Source organism: Lepus europaeus, chromosome 7 (genome assembly GCF_033115175.1).
Source record: "Lepus europaeus isolate LE1 chromosome 7, mLepTim1.pri, whole genome shotgun sequence".
NCBI classification, from domain to species: Eukaryota; Metazoa; Chordata; class Mammalia; order Lagomorpha; family Leporidae; genus Lepus; species Lepus europaeus.
Genome location: NC_084833.1, coordinates 45,048,436 through 45,068,813, shown reverse-complemented (window position 1 = coordinate 45,068,813; position 20,378 = coordinate 45,048,436). Strand labels below are relative to the sequence as shown.

At 38.1% G+C, this 20,378-nt stretch overlaps 1 protein-coding gene across 1 annotated transcript in view; it reads left to right on the top strand.

The window, feature by feature from the left end:
* The window catches only part of PRMT3 (protein arginine methyltransferase 3), a 151,698-nt gene extending 132,662 nt beyond the window's left edge, over window positions 1-19,036 (top strand). Inside the window, exons 14-16 of the mRNA XM_062198071.1 lie at window positions 3,837-3,887; window positions 4,083-4,170; window positions 18,224-19,036. Of these exons, the coding sequence (XP_062054055.1) occupies window positions 3,837-3,887; window positions 4,083-4,170; window positions 18,224-18,333 (249 nt within the window). The 3' untranslated portion in view covers window positions 18,334-19,036. The remainder of the gene's footprint in view (window positions 1-3,836; window positions 3,888-4,082; window positions 4,171-18,223) is intronic.
* The last annotated feature ends 1,342 nt before the right edge of the window (window positions 19,037-20,378 follow it).

Genomic DNA, 20,378 nt, shown 5'->3' with positions numbered 1-20,378 from the left:
ATCTCTGTTGGATCCTCAGGTTCATCAACTGTTGTGCAGTTTATTGCAATATTTTTTCTTATTCAAATTGCATAATATCTAGATTCATCTTCATATACACTGATATCTTTTCCTCTGTCATCTCCAACTTGCTAGTTAACTGAGAGTTTTTGGTGTCAGTTGCTGTATTTTTCAGTTCTAAAACTTCCATTTTTTATTTTATTTCTCTGCTGAGAACCTCTCTGTTTTCATTCATTTCAGTGTGTTTGTTATCTCATAGGGGATAATTATAATTGCTGCTTTAAAGCTTTTGTCTGCTCATACAAGTAGCTGGTCATCTCAAGATTGTCTTTTCTCTTGAGTGTTAAGTCTTCCTGATGGCTTTTTATGTTGAAATCCTCTGGACAGTGTTGGTGTTTGGTGTTAGCAGGCAGTCAGACTTTAAGTTGTACCTCACAGTGTCTGGACAGACAGTGGCTCAAATCTCAATTCCATCTCAAAGCCTTTGCTATCATGTCTTGGGGCTCTGCTGCACCTCTATAATTGAGGGATCAGTCTGAGTCTTACAGGTTTTTCAAAGCTCAGATCGGTTCTCTAAGCCTTTATTTACTGGTTTTTCCCCACACATGTTTTATTCAACAGATAGTCCTGACTACTGGTATCATTGATGTCAAATTTCAATTCTGTTCTCTAAGCCTTTGCTGTATGGATTTGGTCCTGCCTTGGGCATGGTTAGTTCAGGGTTAGGCTGAGAAGTGTGTGGGCTCACACATAGCATTGAGGGATCCTCCTCTCCTGTTCGTCCCAAGTTTTCCATTTCTTTCATAGTTGAAAATTATTACTTACATCCAAGGTCAGGTAGTGACTTAATAAATTATACTGGTAAGGCTAGCTCTATGAGAGGTCTTCACAAAGCTCATGGAAATGCATAGTATCTTTTAATTCATTTTTCTATGAATTTTTTAAGTACTTAAAAAGTATTATTTTATGTATTTAAGGGACAAAAAACTTAATTCGAAATTTATTAAGAACCTACTGTATAATGTTGTACTGGGCAAGAGGTGAAGAATTGGGATTTACACCTAAACCCTGCTCTTAAATAAATTGCATCCCGATTGGGCAAACTATATATAATGCCGAAAGCACTATAATAAACGCAGTGACTCAGCAAGGATTTGTTATATATTGTGGGCCAGGCACTGTTCTGTACACTAAGAATATAGTAGTGACCTAGACTGATTTATAGGAATAAATTTAAGAAAACAAGTATTAGGAAATCAACTGAAAAAAAGTTATATATTCTGATTAACTGATTTTCTTTGATAATCTATAGCTGACAATTGCATTGTTCTGTAATTGTTTGGCAGAATTATAAATAGTAATTGACCCTCTTTTGGTACATAAAGTGTGATTAATCTGAAGGTTAAAGATTGAATTTTTTGGATCCAATCTATATTAACCCTACAAAAAGCAATAGAACTTCATTCTTAACAAAAGCAGCAGAGTACACAAATTCGTTTTATAGTGGTTCCTCCATAATGTCTTGCTTAACACCTTATAAGCTTAATGTAATTCCAGTTTTAAAAAGTAGATTATGTCAAGGTAGTCTCATTAATGTTCAAAAGGAATGAGTATTTAAATTTTAAACAGTAAAAATTACATATTCCTCTGAATATGTTCATTTCTATTGGAGACCTTTTTGTACTAGCACAATAACTCTTAGTGGGTTTTTTTTTTTTTCCAGTATTTGCTTAAATCTGAGTTTTTCAAGTACTAGTATTTACTTTTATTTTCAGGGAAGTTACATTTAAAATTTTGTGTCTTGGAGTGGGTGTTATGGCACAATAGGTTACACTGCTGCTTACACTTGCATCTCATGAGTGCCATTTCAAATTCCGACCACTCTACTTTGGATCCAGCTTCCTGCTAGTGCATCCTGGAAAGTGATAGATGATGGCTCAAAGTGCTTGGACTCCAGCTACCCACATGGGAGAGCAGGATGAAGCTCCAGAAAAAGAATTAAAGCTTTGGCCGGTGCCGCGGCTCACTAGGCTAATCCTCCGCCTGCGGTGCTGGCACCCCGGGTTCTAGTCCCGGTTGGGGCGCCGGTTCTGTCCCGGTTGCTCCTCTTCCAGTCCAGCTCTCTGCTGTGGCCCGGAAGGGCAGTGGAGGATGGCCCAAGTCCTTGGGGCCTGCACCCGCAAGGGAGATCAGGAGAAGCACCTGGCTCCTGGCTTTGGATCGGCTCAGCGCGCTGGCTGTAGCAGCCATTTGTGGGGTGAATCAACAGAAGGAAAACCTTGCTCTCTGTCTCTCTCTCTCTCTCTCTCTCTCTCACTGTCTAACTGCCTGTCAAAAAAAAAGAATTAAAGATTTAAAAAATTGTTTATTTAAAATAGGATGCACTACATCAGAAGATAGTAAATTGGCTCTGTATAAAATGAGTATGTTTCAGTTATTTATTGCTGTGCAGTAACTTAATCCAAAGCATAGTGGCTTGAAGGCACAATCATTTATACTACTTATGACTCTACAATATGGACTGGATTTATCTGACTAATAGTGTATCTGCTAATCTCTCCCGGGTCTCATTGACTGGAGCTAGAGGTTTCAAGATGGCCTCTCAGTTCACTAGGGACTGACTGACTTTTCCTCTTTCCATGTAGTCTCTCACCTTTCAAGTAGTCTAGCATGATCATTTCTCTACTAACAAAAGTAGTGATTATTTGATTAGACATTATTTCTGTGGGAAAATAAAACAAATTATACTACTTTATTTTTACTTATAACATCTTTTCCAGGAAAAATAGTAACCGGCCCTAAATTTTTTGTTTGTTTTGTTATCAGAATCTTTTTTTTTAACTTTGATTTAATGAATATAAATTTCCAAAGTACAGCTTATGGATTACAATGGCTTCCCCCCCCCCCCATAACTTCCCTCCCACCCACAACCCTCCCCTTTCCTGCTCCCTCTCCCCTTCCATTCACATCATGATTCATTTTCAATTCTCTTTATATACAGAAGATCAGTTCAGTATATATTAAGCAAAGATTTCAACAGTTTGCCCCCACATAGCAACACAAAGTGAAAAAATACTGTTGGAGTACTAGTTATAGCATTAAATAACAGTGTACAGCACATTAAGGACAGAGATCCTACACGATATTTTTTAAAAATTAATTAATTTTCTATGCCATTTCCAATTTAACACCAGTTTTTTTTTTCATTTTCAATTATCTTTATATACAGAAGATCAATTCAGTATATAATAAGTAAAGATTTCATCAGTTTGCACCCACACAGAAACACAAAGTATAAAAATACTGTTTCAGTACTAGTTATAGCATCACTGCACATTAGACAACACATTAAGGACAGATCCCACATGGGATGTAAGTACACAGTGACTCCTGTTGTTGACTTAACAATTTGACACTCTTGTTTATGGCGTCAATAATCTCCCTAGGCTCTAGTCATGAGTTGCCAAGGCTATGGAAGCCTTTAGGGTTCGCCGGCTTTGATCTTATTCCGATAGGGTCATAGTCAAAGTGGAAGTTCTCTCCTCCCTTCAGAAAAAGGTACCTCCTTCTTTGATGGCCCCGTTCTTTCCACTAGGATCTCACAGAGATCTTTCATTTAGGTCTTCTTTTTTTTTTTTTTCCCCAGGGTGTCTCGGCTTTCCATGCCTACAATACTCTCATGGGCTCTTCAGCCAGACCCAAATGTCTTAAGACTAGCCCTAAATTTGAGAGCTATTTGGTCTTTAAAATGGTTTTTCATTAGCCGTGTCTTAAAAGACTGAGAAATTAATAGGTATATCATGTCATTAGTTTAATTATTTACATTTTTTTAACAGGCAATTGCTGGCTACTTTGATATCTATTTTGAAAAGAATTGCCACAACAAAGTAAGTATCATGAGTTATTCATAAGAATTAATTATGCAAAGTGCATTGTATTTTTTTTTTTGCCCTAAGGTGTTTTGATCATAAGCATTTTGCTGTTGTAAGCAATTGGAGCTTGTGTTTGATGTGGTAGATTAATGTACCATGATATTAAAAATCTTGTACTTCATCAGATACTTTTGAACTCTACCAATGCAGGTCATGTTCTCTACGGGCCCCCAGAGTACCAAAACACATTGGAAACAAACGGTATTTCTACTGGAAAAGCCATTTTCAGTGAAGGCAGGTAAGAAAGACAAGGAAGGAGTGGGGGAATTCATTCTACAGTAAACAGCAGTCATTCATTTTACAGTCACTTCTTATATGCCCTCTGTATCTAAAAGCAATGGAACAGATGTTAAGACGTTCTTAGAGCTTACCATCTGTTTATGTTTTAGATGGCACATCATTTAACTAAAGACATAAGAATTTTTTATTTTACATTTAATCCCTGCCAATTAAAATGAATGGAATCATGTGGCTCAGAAGTACCACAGATTCAGAAAACTTCAGGCAATAACTAAAAGAAAATATTTTCATTTCCCAAGTTACTAAATCTAGAGAAATATCACCAATAACAGTAAAATACAAATTCAGCAAAATGCCATTCAGTACTTATTGTATTCAAAACATATGAGCATTTGTCTAGAATGCACTCCGCTGTCTCCATCTATTGACGTTTTTATGGTGTTCAAGCATTGGTCAAATAACCTCATTGATTTATTTATTTTACCACCTCTAAGTCTCACATACCCATATACTTAGCTCTAAAAATTAAATGTGATTATTAAACTTGTTGTTATTTTGAGAGACAGAGGAACAGTTCCTGTCCACTAATTCAATCCCCAAATGCCCAGAAGGGCCAGGACCAGGCTGGGCTGAAGCCAGAAATGGAAAACTCAATCTAGGTGGGCAAGAACCCAATTGCTTTAGCCTTCACCTGCTGCCTCCCAGGGCCTGCATTAGTAGGCAGCTGGAGTCAGGAGCCAGAGCTAGGTATCAAACCCAGGTATTCTGTTGTGGGACTCAGGCATCTTAACCCCTAAGCTGAGCTCTAGCCCAGAATTTTGTTTTTAATGTAAAACTGCTTATATTACATATAAGTGTTCTTGTCCTACCTTTGCAAAGCTCCCAGAAGACAGGAAAGCTGAATGTACAAGTTGCAGTACAAAGATACTCAACATCACTAGTAACTCTAATACAATGAGACATTGTTTCTTATCCATTATTTTGGGGGAAAATAATGTTTAACAATACCAAGTGCTGGCAATAATGTTAGCAGGTGGAACTTTCGTACTCTCTTGCAGTAGTCCTAATGGATGAAACAACGTTAGAGAACAGTTTGTTAATAGCACGTGTAAAGGCACCATCCTTACAACTCAGCAGTCTTTTTCCTACACTTGGACTTTGAACAGTCTCTTGCATAACATGTTCACAAAAATCTTGACAACTATATGGTTTGTAGAAATGAAAAATTGGAATCAATCATCATGTCCATCAGCAAACAAATGAATATGTTAGTTATATAGAATAAAATCTATGGAGCAAATAAATTATTGAAGTGTGTATATCAGAAGAAGTATTGAGCACAAAAAGAACTTGCAGAATGGCTCCTAAAATATGCCATTTATATGGCATTTAACAATTATACATACAGATAAATGATAAAAGATGAAGCAACACTTCAGTGATAGCACTCAATTCATTGAAGTGGTGACCTTTGAGGAAAAACAGATATTAGGAATCAGGTAGTCTACAAAGGGAGTTCAGTGTCAAGTATATATGCTTTGTTTCTAAATGAAACTATGGCAGAATGTTAATATTTGATGAAGCTGAGTCCATGGCTCCAAGTGGTCATTATATTACTATCTATTTCTCAGAATTTCATAAAATATTTTAAATTTGCCAATGCATAAATTGAATTCAGTAGATGCACCTTGTTGTTTTCTCACTTTGGGGTTGCAGTGCTATGGAAATGAAAACCTTGATGGTGTTGTTTTCTCCGTCTCCAGTAAGCTTCAGCACAGCAAAACTAAAATGGGGCAAATTTAATGCAAGCCTTTTCAAATCTTGGTGTTGGGAAGTTTGTTCATGTTAATTCTTCACTGTGTCCATTTTGTCATCTTATTGCTAGAGTTTTAAAGGATGTACTTACTCATTCACATAATTTGAGGGAGATTTAAAATAGTATTTGAGTTTTATTATCTAAATCCCAACAATTCTTTACCCAGTAATCCTTAGACTAAGTGACTCGTGCTTTGCCCTTGGGCTCTTTCACAATCCTATGAAACAGCTGTGTGACTCTAATGTTGCCCTCTGGCCCATCTGCATTTCTCTTATCGCCACTATATAATGTATATTCTTGTATTTAAGTAGTACGGCCAGTAGTGTAGCACAGACATTGAAGTATCTCAAAGTAACACAATCCTAAAGAGGAAACATTTGAAAGGGAAATTTCTAATTAAGAAAAAGGTAATCATTTCTTAGTTTTTGGAATTTAAACAAAGGATCAGAAGTAAATTTAACAGTTTTCATACCCTGCTGCACCTCTGATGGTAACTAATAAACAGAAGCTGTAAATCATAGGGCAGAGTGCTGAAGAGGACATGCTAATCAGGAAAAGACCTCTGGAAACCTACAGAGGAAGTTCTTTTGCATTTTAGGTGAATTTTAAGATGTGTAGATGTAGGATAAAGTGTGCAAGGTGAGGTGACTAGTTTGGTTAAGCTGTGAACAATTCTGAGTTCACACAGGGTCTCAAGCTATTCACATCTCAGCCACCCACAGTACACGGTGCTTTTAGATTCTATTCAGTAGGGATTCCAGGAGAACCACGGCTACCTGGATGCTCTTCAGCAGCGTTTACACACAGCCTTAAATGAAGAAACTAAACTGTAGTAACTTAGTGGTAACAAAAGAAATAAAAGCTAGACACTAACATAAAATTCTTAATCAGACAGTGAATGCAACAAATTATCAGCTGTTAGACCTACAGATGAGGATACTGAAGCAAATATTCTAGCTACATTTATATGTACATCATGAGACTATGGGAATATATTTTAAATGCAAGTGGCATCTCTAGATACAAAATACCAGCATCTGAAGTAGAAATGCTATCTGATTGAATTAAATGCAGAAGAAAAAAGATTGGGAAACTTGAAGATAGAACAATAAAATGGGGACCAGCATTGTGGCATAGCATGGAAAGCTGCTGCCTGTGATTATAGCATCCTATATGGGCGCTGGTTTGTGTCCCGGCTGCTCAACTTGCATTCCAGCTCCTTGCTAGTGGCCTGGGAAAAGTAGCAGAAGATTGCCCAAATGTTTGAGCTCCTGTCACCCACTCAGGAGACCTAGAAGAAGCTCCAGCTTTGCAGCCATCTGGGAAGTGAACCAATAAACGGAAAATCTGTCTAACTCTGACTTTTCAAATAAACACATTTAAAAAAAAAAAAAACAATAAAATGTATCAAAATGAAGCAAAGAGGGGCCAGCATAGTGGGTTAAGCCACTGCTTATGACACCAGCATCCCATGTCAGAGCACCAGATGGAGTCCTTGCTGCTCCACTTCCCGTCCATCTCCCTGTTAATGTGCCTGAGGAAGCAGTAGAAGACAGCCCAAGTACCTGGATCCCTGCCACCCACCTGGAAGACTAGGATGGAGAAAAATAACTAAATCCTCTTAAAAAAAAATGTAAGAATACATTCACAGTAATGTGTGTGAAAATATCAAGCACTCTTCTTGTAGAAATGCAGTAATAGGAGTCCCTGGGGGGAAGAGGGGCAGTGCAAGGACATAAAATGTGTTTGATGAAATATTGGCCAGATTTTCTTTAAAACTAACCCACAGATTAAATTTAGCAAAGCCCAAATAGGACAGACAGGAATAAAACCCCATGAAGATGCATCATAAATAAGCAGCTGAAAAACAGAGATAGCAGTAATTTTTAAAAACATAAGGCAGGGACCAGTACTGTAGTGTAGCAGGTAAGGCCACTGCCTGCAGTGCCGGCATCCCAATGCCGGCATCCCATATGGGTGCCAGTTCTAGTCCCAGCTGCTCCACTTCAGATCCAGCTCTCTGCTATGGCCTGGAAAAGCAGTAGAAGATGGCCCAAGTCCTTGGGCCCCTGCACCCACATGGGAGACCCGGAAGAAGCTCCTGGCTTCAGATCAGCACAGCTCTGGCAGTTGCTGCCAGTTGGGGAGTGAACCAGTAGATGGAAGACCTCTCTCCTCTCTCTCTTTCTCTGTGTAACTCTAACTTTCAAATAACTAAATCTTTTTAAAAAATAAAACATAAGCCAGAGGAAAAGACAGTATCGAGAAAAGAATAAAAAAGGGTTAACTTGAGAATACTAATCAAGGACTATTAAGTCATTGAATGTGCTGAGAGAAATGAACAACCTAGTTCTGTATAAGAAATATGTATCAAAAATGAAGGCTACTTGAAAATTTCTTTTCAGAAGAAAATAGCTGTAAAAAGAATTCTTCAGTAATAGACCAGCAATACAAGCATGTACTGAAGTAAGTTCTGGTGGGAATAAAATGTCACCAAGTAGAAACTTGGATCTAAATAACAGGAATGAGAAATAATAGAAATGGTAAATATGTGAATACATAAAAAAGTCTATTTTTTAATTTCTGAATTGATAATTGATTAAAGCAAAAATAATGTGGATTTTGAAACATGGAGAAAGTAGATGACAACCATAACAGAAGAAATTTTTTAAAGATTTATTTATTTATTTGAAAATCAGAGTTACACAGAGGAAGGAGAGTCAGAAAGGTCTTCCATCTGATGGTTCACTCCCCAGTTGGCTGCAACAATCCGAAGCCAGGAGGTTCTTCCTGGTCTCCCACGTGGTTGCAGGGACCCAGGGACTTGGGTCATCCTCCACTGCTTTCCCAGGCCATAGCAGAGAGCTGGATCGAAGAGGAGTAGCTGGGACTAGAACCAGCGCCCATATGGGATGCCAGCGATTCAGGCCAGGATGTTAACCCGCTTGCCACAGCGCCAGCCCTCACAAGGAATTAATAAAATGGAAATGTGTTATGAATTTCTTGTACTATATATGACAAAACTTAATGTTTGAAGGCAAACTGCAATAAGTATGTACACTGTAAATCCTCGAACAGCGGCTAACAAATTTAAAATTAAACCACAAAATATGAGTAATAAGCTAGCTAGTGTTAGAGATAAAAAATGGAATCCTGAGAAAATATTTAATTGAAAAGATAGGAAGAAAGGAATATAATCACAATAACAACTAGATAGAAAGTTGGAAGACTTGAACAGCACTACTAACTAGTTTGACATCCATAGACTAGTATGCTGAGTCATAAAACAAATCTTAATACATATAATTGTATAGGAGTCATACAGAATATATTCAAAACTAAGTAAAATAAAACATAATTAACAAAGATACCTGAAAATCCCAAAATATTAGGAAGTAAACAGATTTTTAAATATTCCAAAGAAAAGCATACAAAAAAAGAAAATGAGACAGCATTCTGATCTGAATGATAATGAAACAATAGATCAACTGGTAGAATAGTTAAAACAGTGCTTAGAGGAAAACTGTATAGCTTTAAATGTTACCTTAGAAAACAAAGAGGCGTCAGTAGTGAGTTCCAACCAGTATTTAAGGAAAATACTGATGAACCTATACAAATGTATTTTAAAAAGATGTAAAATTCCTTTGGACAAAAATATGATTGCCTCATGGGATGTGGAGAAGAAAGGCATCTGACAAAATTCACCCATGGTAACTTAGCAAGCCAGCAAAAAGCGCAGATAACGTTGTTGGTGATAAAAGACTGAATGCCTTCTCTCTAAGATACTGAGTCCAGGATGTTCATCGTGACCACTTCTAATCAGCACTCTTCTTAGATGTCTTCATCAGAGCAATAGGAGGCAGGGAGGGGAAATTAAGCAATTTCATTCGTAGGTCATATAACACATGTAAAATCCTAAAACAAAGTACAAAAAAAAAGCTATTAGAACTATAAGAGGGTGACAGAAGTCTTAAAGATCAAAATGTAAAATTTTTAAAAACACAACAGTATATGTAGTAACTTCAGAAAAGCTCCCAGTATTTAAGATATATATTCACGATTTAGTAACATAAAACAACTCTAAACATAAGAAATTGGGAGACACCGTTGTGTTTGTGGCTGAACAATTCAATGTTGTTAGGATATCAGTCCCCACCCTTGCAAAACAATCTATAGCTTCAATGCAGTCCACATCTAAATCCTTGCAGACACTTTTGGAGAGTAGAAATTAACAAACCGGAGGCTGGCATTGTGGTATAGCAGGTAAAGCTGCTGCCTGCCATGCCAGCATCCCATATGAGGGCACCATTTCGAGGCCCAGCTGCTCCACTTCCAACCCAGTACCCTGCTAATGCACCTGGGAAAGCAACAGAAGGTGGCCCAAGCACCCACATGGGAGACCCAGAAGAGGCTGGCCCAACCCTGGCCCCGGTGGCCATTTGGGGGATGAACCAGTATGTAGAGGACCTTCTTTCTGTGTTTCTCCCTAACTCTGCCTTTCACATAAATAAAATCTTTAAAAAATTGTCAAACTGATTTTAAGATTTATATGGCAATATAAGGAATCAAGAATAGCCAAAACAATTTTTTTTTTTTTTATTTATTGGAAAAGTTACACAGAGAGGAGAGAGACATATTCAATCTACTGGTTCACTCCCCAGTTGGCCACAACGGTCAGAGCTGTGCTGATCCAAAGCCAGGAACCAGGATCTTGCAGGTCTCCCTTGTGGGTGCAGGGGCCCAAGACTTGGGCCATCTTCTACTGCTTTCCCAGCAGAGAGCTGGATCGAAAGTCAAGCCAGCCAGGTGTTGAACAGGTGCCCATATGGGATGCCGGCACTGCAGGCAATGGCTTAACCCACTTTGCCACAGCGCTGGCCTTGCCAAAACAATTTAAAGAAGAAAAGCAGGAGGACTTATACTATCTCATAAAGCCAGTGTCCTACTAGCTTAAGGACAGACATGCAGAACAATGGGACAAAACAGAGCTCAGAAGTAAACTATGCACTTAGGTTAATAGGTTTTTGACAGAGGAGCCAAGGTAATTAAATGATAAAAGGATATTCTTTTCAAGAAATGATAGAATAACTGACTCTCTTTAATGAGTTTTGAAGACAAATTTATGGTTTGCTCTTTGTGATACAAAGATTTTTTTAATGAAGACACAAAAGAGTTTCTTATAAAAAGTTTATAGTTTCTGCTTCTACATCTGTGTCTACAATCTGTTTCATGTTAAGAGTTATTCATTCATCTCAGCCCCAACCCCCACAAAACAAAATTAAAGTGGTAATACTAATGTATAATAACAGTATTACTATAACTGGATGTCTTGGAATAGAAATTGGGGGCTGGCTGCATAGGAGATTGACAAAGAAGCTGTTTGGAGTACTGGGAATATTTTGTTTCCATGATGGTGCATACATTTATTAAAACTTATCAAACCTAAAATGTGTGAACTTGTGGTGCCTTGGGAATAAATGTAGGTAAATGAAATGTAATAGAGAAATAAGAAGATCCATTATGAAGACTCAGTACCTGGTAATTGGGACATTTTAAGTTAGTGAGGAAGAGATTCAATAAAATTGTGTAAACATAGCAATACAGTCTTAAACTCAGAAAACAAAGGAAAAAGTTGCAGGTTTGACTATACAAAAATGGAAAAAATTCTATAAAGTGATCTAGTTTAAAGAAAGAAAAGCAAATTAAAAGTTTTATTTTGTACTTCTTAGAGGAGCAAATATATTTTGAAGTGTGAATTTTAAATTGATTCCCTAGAATGAATTTTTCATTAGCAGGTTGTATTATTAGAAGCTAGACAACCATGGGGCCAGCGCCGTGGCGCAGTAGGTTAATCCTCTGCCTGTGGTGCTGGCGTCCCATATGGGTGCTGGTTCTAACTCTACCTCTCAAATAAATCAAATCTTAAAAGAAACTAGACAACCAAACTTTAAAAATTAAAAGGAAAAAAAAAAAACACCTTTTGTCTAGATAAACAAAAACCAGCATTTGGTTGCTCTGATTCGCATTTCAGTGATGACTAGAGGTGATGGGTATTATTTCCAGTGTTATCCACAATCTTAACAACTGGTACATTAATTTCCGAGGATTTTCTTATCGAGGTGTATGAGGTAATGCCGCAGATATTTTCTTTTAGTGCATTTGCTCTGACGGTTTCTGCTCTGTCAGCGTTACCTTGGGAATGTTAGATAATAATTTAAGTTGCCTTGGTTATAGATGTTCTATTCAATCCCAAGTATGAGGGTCAAAATGAAAACGTTTCATGGTGTTGGTAAAGCAGCTTGTCAGTTTCTTCGTTTCAGGATCCAAGGATATACCTCTAAGAGTTCTGTATTTTAGAAATATATCTCAAATTGAAATGACTTACTAATAGATGTTTTTGTTACATTTTCACAAAAAATTTTTAAGCATCAGTATTAAACATCTGAAAAAAATAGTGACTTGCTCTATATCCTGATGCTGCTGTTGTCATGTCTGAAAAGAAACACAAGCAAAATGTCTTTTCTGTAATAATGTTAATTTCAAAGAATAACGTACAACATACTTATTTAGGTTAATTAAATAGCAGGTTGGGTCACAGTAATAAATATGTATTCACACTGCTGAACCCCCTTCAATTGTTCAGGCCTAAGTAAAATGCCATGGCAGTAGCTGCAATACCAGACTAGATCAGAGTAATTAATCAGTGTCAAATAGATAGAAAATGACGGATGTTGTTAAGTGTGTGTATTGTGAGGGCTGCAAAGGACGCCGTGGAGCTGAGCTGTACCACCTTGGTTTTATCATCTGCAGACGGCTGTTAGTTTACCACAAAGCAGTGCTGCAATTTAATCAAGACTAAAATTGATTTCATTTTAATTCTGTTATGAGGCATTCTTAAAATTTCCTCCAGAACAATGAAATTTCATTTCCCCACAAAGAGAAGAGGAAAAACTTAACAAATCATTGTAACTATTAAAGCTTAGGGTTTAGAAATGAAACAAAACACCACCTGGATACTCCATCATATAAGATGTCACTATGTGTATATGAGAAATAAATAGCCTGATTTTACTCATATTTTTCATATCACATGAAATAGACCTGAATTTTTAGCATAAAACTATAATGTAAGTGATTATAATATAATTGAACACTATATTTCATAGAAAAAGAAAAATCCTGAATTGAAGCTTAACATTCTGTAACTCCTTTCAAAGTATTTGGTCTAGGAAGCTGCTCCAGATGCTCAGATGCTTAGATCACTTCCTTTTGGAACTACTTTAGAAACTAGGTCAGGAAAAAAAACACCTAGGCTCTTTAATTTGTAGTCAATTTTGCTTTTTGTAGCCAAATTCTTATTATTTTAGGCAAATTCTTAGTCTGATAAATTCTGTATTCACATTGTCTCTTCCTACTTTATAAATACCAAGTCTATTCTCAAGAGTAAAATTTTAGATTTATCATTATCTCCCCCTACCAAAAAATAAAAACAAAAAAACTTTACCATTACTAAAGACTGCCGGCGCAGCAGCTCAATAGGCTAATCCTCCGCCTTTCGGCACCGGCACACCGGGTTCTAGTCCTGGTCGGGGCACCGGATTCTGTCCCGGTTGCCCCTCTTCCAGGCCAGCTCTCTGCTGTGGCCCAGGAGTGCAGTGGAGGATGGCCCGAGTGCTTGGGCCCTGCACTCCATGGGAGACCAGAAGAGGCACCTGGCTCCTGCCTTCGGATCAGCGCGGTGCGCCAGCCGCAGCACACCCACCGTGGCGGCCATTGGAGGATAAACCAACAGCAAAGGAAGACCTTTCTCTCTGTCTCTCTCTCTCTCACTGTCCACTCTGCCTGTCAAAAAAAAAAAAAAAAAAAAAAAAAGAGTAGTAATGAGACAGAGAGGCCAATGGAGCAGCTTAGCCACCTGGCAATAGTTCTTGTTATCTCAAGGTGTAAAGGATTTGGGTTTGGTTCCTCATGCTCTGAAGATAAACAGACACCCTCCCCCCACCCCATACAGGCTACGTTCATACCAGTTTAGGAGCAAAGGCTGACCCAGATGCACCCACCGTTCCCACCGCTCATTATACACTCACTGGATACATTAGTATACCAAACAACACAGCTACCCGGGAGTGCAGTGGAGGGTGGCCCAGGTGCTTGGGCTCTGTACCTGCATGGGAGACCAGGAAGAAGCACCTGGCTCCTGGCTTCGGATTAGCACGGTGCGCCGGTCGCAGCACACCAACTGCAGCGGCCATTGGGGGGTGAACCAACGGAAAAGGAAGACCTTTCTCTCTGTCTCTCTTACTGTCTACTCTGCCTGTCAAAAAAAAAAAGATAGTATCACAGACACACACTCAGCGACACTTGCATTACCAGTACAGACAGAATAACTAAATATGCTTATATTTTACTTATTTTCTAAAAACTTATCTTTTGAACACTAAAACAAGGTTACCTACACAGCAAATTTTCCCTACTAGACTCCACTTTATTTTATTTTTTTGGCAGGCAGAGTTAGACATTGAGAGAGAAAGAGAGAGGGAGAGAAAGTTGGTTCACCCCCAAAATGGCCACCATGGCTGGCATGCTGCAGCTGGCGCGCTGCGCCAATCCGAAGCCAGGAGCCAGGTGCTTCTCCTGGTCTCCCATGCAGGTACAGAGCCCAAGCACCTGGGCTACCCTCCCCTGCCCTCCCGGGCCACAGCAGAGAGCTGGACTGGAAGAGGAGCAACCAGGACAGAATCCGGCGCCCCAACCAGGACTAGAACCCGGGGTGCCGGCGCTGTAGGCGGAGGATTAACCAAGTAAGCCGCAGTGCCAGCTCGACTCCACTTTATCTAAAACTATTAATTTAAACCCAACTATAGAGAATTTTTTTTAGCCATGCCAAGATAAAGTTGTATTAGTGTAATAAAATTTGAGACATGAAAATTGACAAAATCAAGCAGCCAGGTACAGCAGCCAGCTAGGTGTCCTTGGCATTACTCAGAGATAAGAGGAAATCAGATTTCATTGATAACACATTATTGTACTTATTTGGCATTAATTTTATTACGTCCAGTACTACATCTGATCAAAAAGAGGGCAAATAACTCTTATTCTATTAGAGTTCTGTATCACCACATAGAATGTTGTAACACAGATGTGTGCGTGAATTGATTTGGGAGAACAAAGAAGGAGCAGTCTACTTCCTGAGGACAAATGGAGAAAGATTTACAGAAATAAGCTTGGTCATCTACGTTAAGTAAAATTTCTCAAGTCAAAGAGGTCAAAACAGCTTTCTACACAAACAGCTTGGATGAAGGCAAAGAGGAAGAAGAAAGGGAAGGTAGCTTTAAGATACCCAGGTTTTGTAGCTAGAGCACGTGAGGTTATGTGGGGTTGTGAAGGGGTGTGATTAGAAACTGTCAGAACATTAAGGGCCATGGTAAGGAGTTCGTATTTTATCAGGAAAATATTGACTATCTAATGAGGGGCTTTTTTAAATTAACTTTATTAAGGCCTTGGTTACAATAAAATGTTCACATTAAATACATACAGTTGAGTTTTGCTGGTATGTCATAAATTAAGCTGAAGTCTTAAAGGTCCTATATTGTATCCTACAAGTTTTACAGTTTTAAGATTTTATATTTAAATCTATGATCTTCATAGTTAGGATGGTTTTGCATACTCATAGTGTGAAAAATTGAGATTCACTATTATGTGAATATTTTGTTCTAGCAATATTTGTGGAAAATATTGTCCTTTCATCATTGAATTACATTACCCCTTGGTAAAAATTCAGTTGATTATACAATAGGTTTATTGCTCAATCCAGTTTTCCTACATGGGTGGCAGGATCCCAATTTCTGGAGCCAGAGCCAAGCATCAAACCCAGTCACTCTGATACATGATTCAAGAGTCCTAATCAGCATTTTAACCACTAGGCTAAAAGCCCATCCCTCTATTATATTGATCTTTGTAGTATATACCAGTAGTGCACTAGCTCGATTAATATACTTTGTAGTACTTTTAGAAATCACTTATTGGCCGGCGCCGTGGCTTAACAGGCTAATCCTCTGCCTTGCGGCGCCGGCACCCCGGGTTCTAGTCCCAGTTAGGGCGCCGGATTCTATCCCAGTTGCCCCTCTTCCAGGCCAGCTCTCTGCTATGGCCCCAGAAGGCAGTGGAGGATGGCCCAAGTGCTTGGGCCCTGCACCCGCATGGGAGACCAGGAGAAGCACCTGGCTCCTGGCTTCAGATCAGCGAGATGCACCGGCCGCAGCGGCCATTGGAGGGTGAACCAACGGCAAAAAGGAAGACCTTTCTCTCTGTCTCTCTCTCTCTCTCTCACTGTCTACTCTGCCTGTAAAAAAAAAAAAAAAAAAAAAAAAAAAAAAAAAAAAAACACTTATTACAATAATTCAAATTTTGTTGTTTATCAAGACCATTGGCTTTTCTAGGTCTTCTGTGTTCCATACAAGTTTTAGGGACAGCCTGTTGATTTCTGCATCAGGTATTTTGAGTAGATTGTACAGAATTAATAAAATTTGGAGAAAGTAACACCTTAAAAATATGAAGTATTCCAATCCAATGAGTAATTATTTAGTTTTTAACTTCTCTCAATAGTATTCTGTCATTTTGAGTGTAATAGGTTTTACACATACCTATACTTTTTAGTTATCCATGTCTTAATTGGGGTATTGGGAATGTTGATATTTATTGTTACAAGGGTACTTAAGAGTTCACAGGACAAGTGTATTTTAAAACTATGCATGGATTTCAATTGTTTTTGACACCAAAATTCCATTTTCTCATCTATTTCAAGTACCTTTGTATATGGTAAATAGTAAAACTTTTAAAGATTTAAAAAGTAATTGAAGCAAAAGCAACATTTGTATTGTGGGGTCCCCAGCGTTTGGGGAACTGAAATGTTTACAACAATTGGAAGGGAATGGAAATGTATGGGCAGGTCTTGTGGTACTACTGTGTCACTGTTGGTAGTCTTTGACAAGCTGAAGATAGAGCAACCATTACAAAAATAACACCAAGCGGTATAGTTTATAAGTCAGAAGTAGAGCTAAAGTGAAAGAGAATATTCAGTTGAAATGGGAGAGTAAGAAAAAAAATAAACAGTGAATAAATAGAAAACAAATGACAAGTGGTAGAATTAAACCCAGTAACACACATTATATAGACTGTTTCAAGTTGTTCATTGGAAAGGAGAATTCAGATATGTTTATTTTGGTGTGATTTTTTAAAAAAATATGTAGAGTTTTTTTTTAAATTCACATTTTTGTAAAAAGTCCCCTCATACTTACTTAGTTCTGGCCTTCCTTTAGTATTTCTTATGATATAAATCTAAAAAAAAAAATTTCTGCTTCATTGGAAAAGTCCTTAACTTCACCTTAATGTTAAAACATATTTGCTGAATATTGAATTGTAAGTAGTCTTTTGTTGTCTTTAAGGGCTATTTGCAAATAAATTTTTAGAAATCAAATGAAATTTGTTATAATCAGAAAAGCACGTGGATAATCAATTCCACTTTGCAACATACAGAACAAGTTTTTAGAAATCGGTCATCCTTTGCCTTTGAACAGACATGCAATATTTTTGTGTTGTTTCACCTACCTATGCATTTCTCACTTCCAGTGTCAGTTTCTTAAAAGCCAGCAGCCTTGTCATGGGCCTCTAGAAAATGTTTTCCCAACTGTAATTTTTAGTTCCTCAAAATGTTATTTCCTAAAAGGCTCTCTGCATGTTTTCTCCTCCTCAAATATCATTATTGCACACTCCTTAAAGCTGACCGTGACTTTAGCCCTGCTCTTGGATAACTAGTCCTTGTGTGATCATTGCCTTTCCCAGTCCTCGCATTCTTGAGACACATACCTGGTACATGGTGTAGCTACCTGTCATCACCCTTGACTGTTAACTCTGATGGCGAGAAACCTGTCTTCCACCCCCCACCCCACCCCCATATGCCCTCATATTCCAGTGTTCAATAAAACTGCCTGATCAAACCCTAGGTAGCCACTGTATTTAGCTCATAACGATATGATACTGTGGTGCAAAAACTAATGAAGCAAAACTGCTCTAATTTTAAAAATTTTTTTAAATTTTTAATTTTCAATTTTAAAAATAACCAGTTTCAAGTAGTGCAGTGTATCATGGCAAAGAGAAACCTGCTTGGTAAACAATATTCTCTTTTCCACTAAACTGTATTCCTTAAATTCTTAAACACGTTTTTTGCTTTTCATAGGTGAAGCCTTGAATGGAAGAATTACAGTTCACAAGAATAAGAAAGATCCACGTTCTCTCATTGTGACCCTTGCATTGAATAATTCAACTCAGACTTACAGTCTTCAGTGAAAAACACAGCTACATTACAGTTTTTCACATGGGGAGCGTGTGGGCCAGTGGGTGGGCCCCGGGCTCAGCTGAGGGAGGTGACCAGCTAATCCTGCTGGGCCACCTCGGTCGTTATATCCTCAGATGTCTGCTCAGCTAGATTTAAGCAACCGTAACCTTCACAGTATGTTTATCAGTATTGAACATTTCAGTTGGCCTATATTTGAAACAGATAAAGGCTTTTGTTTTTACTGTGTTTCTTACTATAAATTTTAATCAGTAATAATTGGTTATTTGGATATCTTATTAAACTAATAACACAAGGTAATGTACATTTTATTGCAGATTTCCTGAGTGCTAGAATGTCAGAAGACAAGAGACGAGCAAGTATAGGGACTAGAATACAGACAAGAGCATCAGCCTTCTCACCCCAACCATATTTGAAGACAGCGTAGTTGCTCACCCCCGTAGCATACCTCTACTTCTCATTTTGTATTCCTTCCCTCTTTGTGCATATGCTTTAGCCAGATATTTCTAGTATTGCCCAGGAAATCTAATTTCAATATGTGTCCTCAGTTTCATAAGAATTTTTAAAGGGGATAAATGTGTACTTGTTTACTAATACATTGCCTTTTTCAAACTAAATTTATGTGCAGAGATAAACATGTAAGTGTTAATATACTCAATAAAAATGTTATTTGCAAGTATTGATTTAATTTGAAATATGGAGTGGAGCACATTCAAAAAATATATACAACTGCTAACATTAAAAATATTTCAATATTAAGGTCTTTGTGAAATCAGAACAATTAAAACAAATTTTAGCAAAGGGATCATTTTTAGAAAATAGGGTTTTAGGAGAGGTGAGCCATGACTGCTGGGTTTTTGTCAAAATACAGTGTACATGGGCAGCTTAAAGTGCTGTTGAAAAGCATAAGCCGTGAGGTCAGTGACAAGTTCAAACTGTGACTCCAGCTCATACGTGCTGTGTGTGTGATCTTTGTCACTTTCCTGAACGTCTTGCTGCCCCATGAACGTGCCACTCTGAGTTAATGCACTTCAAGTATGTAGATCCATGCCTGACACATAGAAAACACTCAGTAAATGTTAGGTGATGCTGTCGTGTGAGATTTTTTTCTGGTCCAGCCACAGTTAGTGGATCTCAGTTTTCAGCTTGCCTTCCCAGGCTGGGTCATTCTATTTTGTGTACCTGAGCATTTTCTGAGAACATAAGCATCCAAATGTTCGCAATTGGAATTTATGCCATTAAACTGCCCTGAAAAATAAGTATTTTCTAGCCCTTGACCACGAGCCAGTGTCTCTTCACGCTGTGGCAGATGGACATTTATAGATAGCAGTTTACTGTGTCCCAGAGATTTGATTTGATTTCCTTTAAGAAACTACCTTTTTCTCCTGTTTCCTCTTGTGAAAACATTTTTATGTTAATGTGTGGCATCCATCTGAGTATGGTAGTCACCTGTATTAATGTGTTGAGAAGCGAGCGAGTGCTTTGGAAGGGGTGTTCCAAGAATACAGCACTCTTGAGGGAGTACACATCGCACAAACTGGTCTAATAATAGCCTCAGCTACTACTGAACACACTTTAAAAGTGGGGTATCTAAAATGTATCAAGGGAAGTTACCCATTTGAAATCAGTCTACAGGAGTCTCCGCATTCATTCTATAAAGTGGGAGAAGGTAGGGTAACAGAATTGCTAAGAACAATCAACACTGAGAAATGAAAACCAGATGGATGACATGCCACTTAGCTCCTAGTGGCAGAGCAGAAAACTCATTTAAGCTGCTGGGCTGTAGCATAACCCAGAATGTCCAGATATTTAGATTTTTCTGTATAGCAGAACAAAAATGCGTCAAGTTGGCAGACTGTCAGAATTCTAGCTACACTCTAAGGGAAATGCAAAAACAATGTAGCTTACAAATGTAGTTTATATTTGAAATCTCTGAAAGATACCAACTGGAGATGAACAGCACAGTCAGTGAGACAATTGAGGTCGAGCATTTCCTAGAGCAGAGATGGAAAGCTAGAGCCCTGGGAACTGTTGTGGT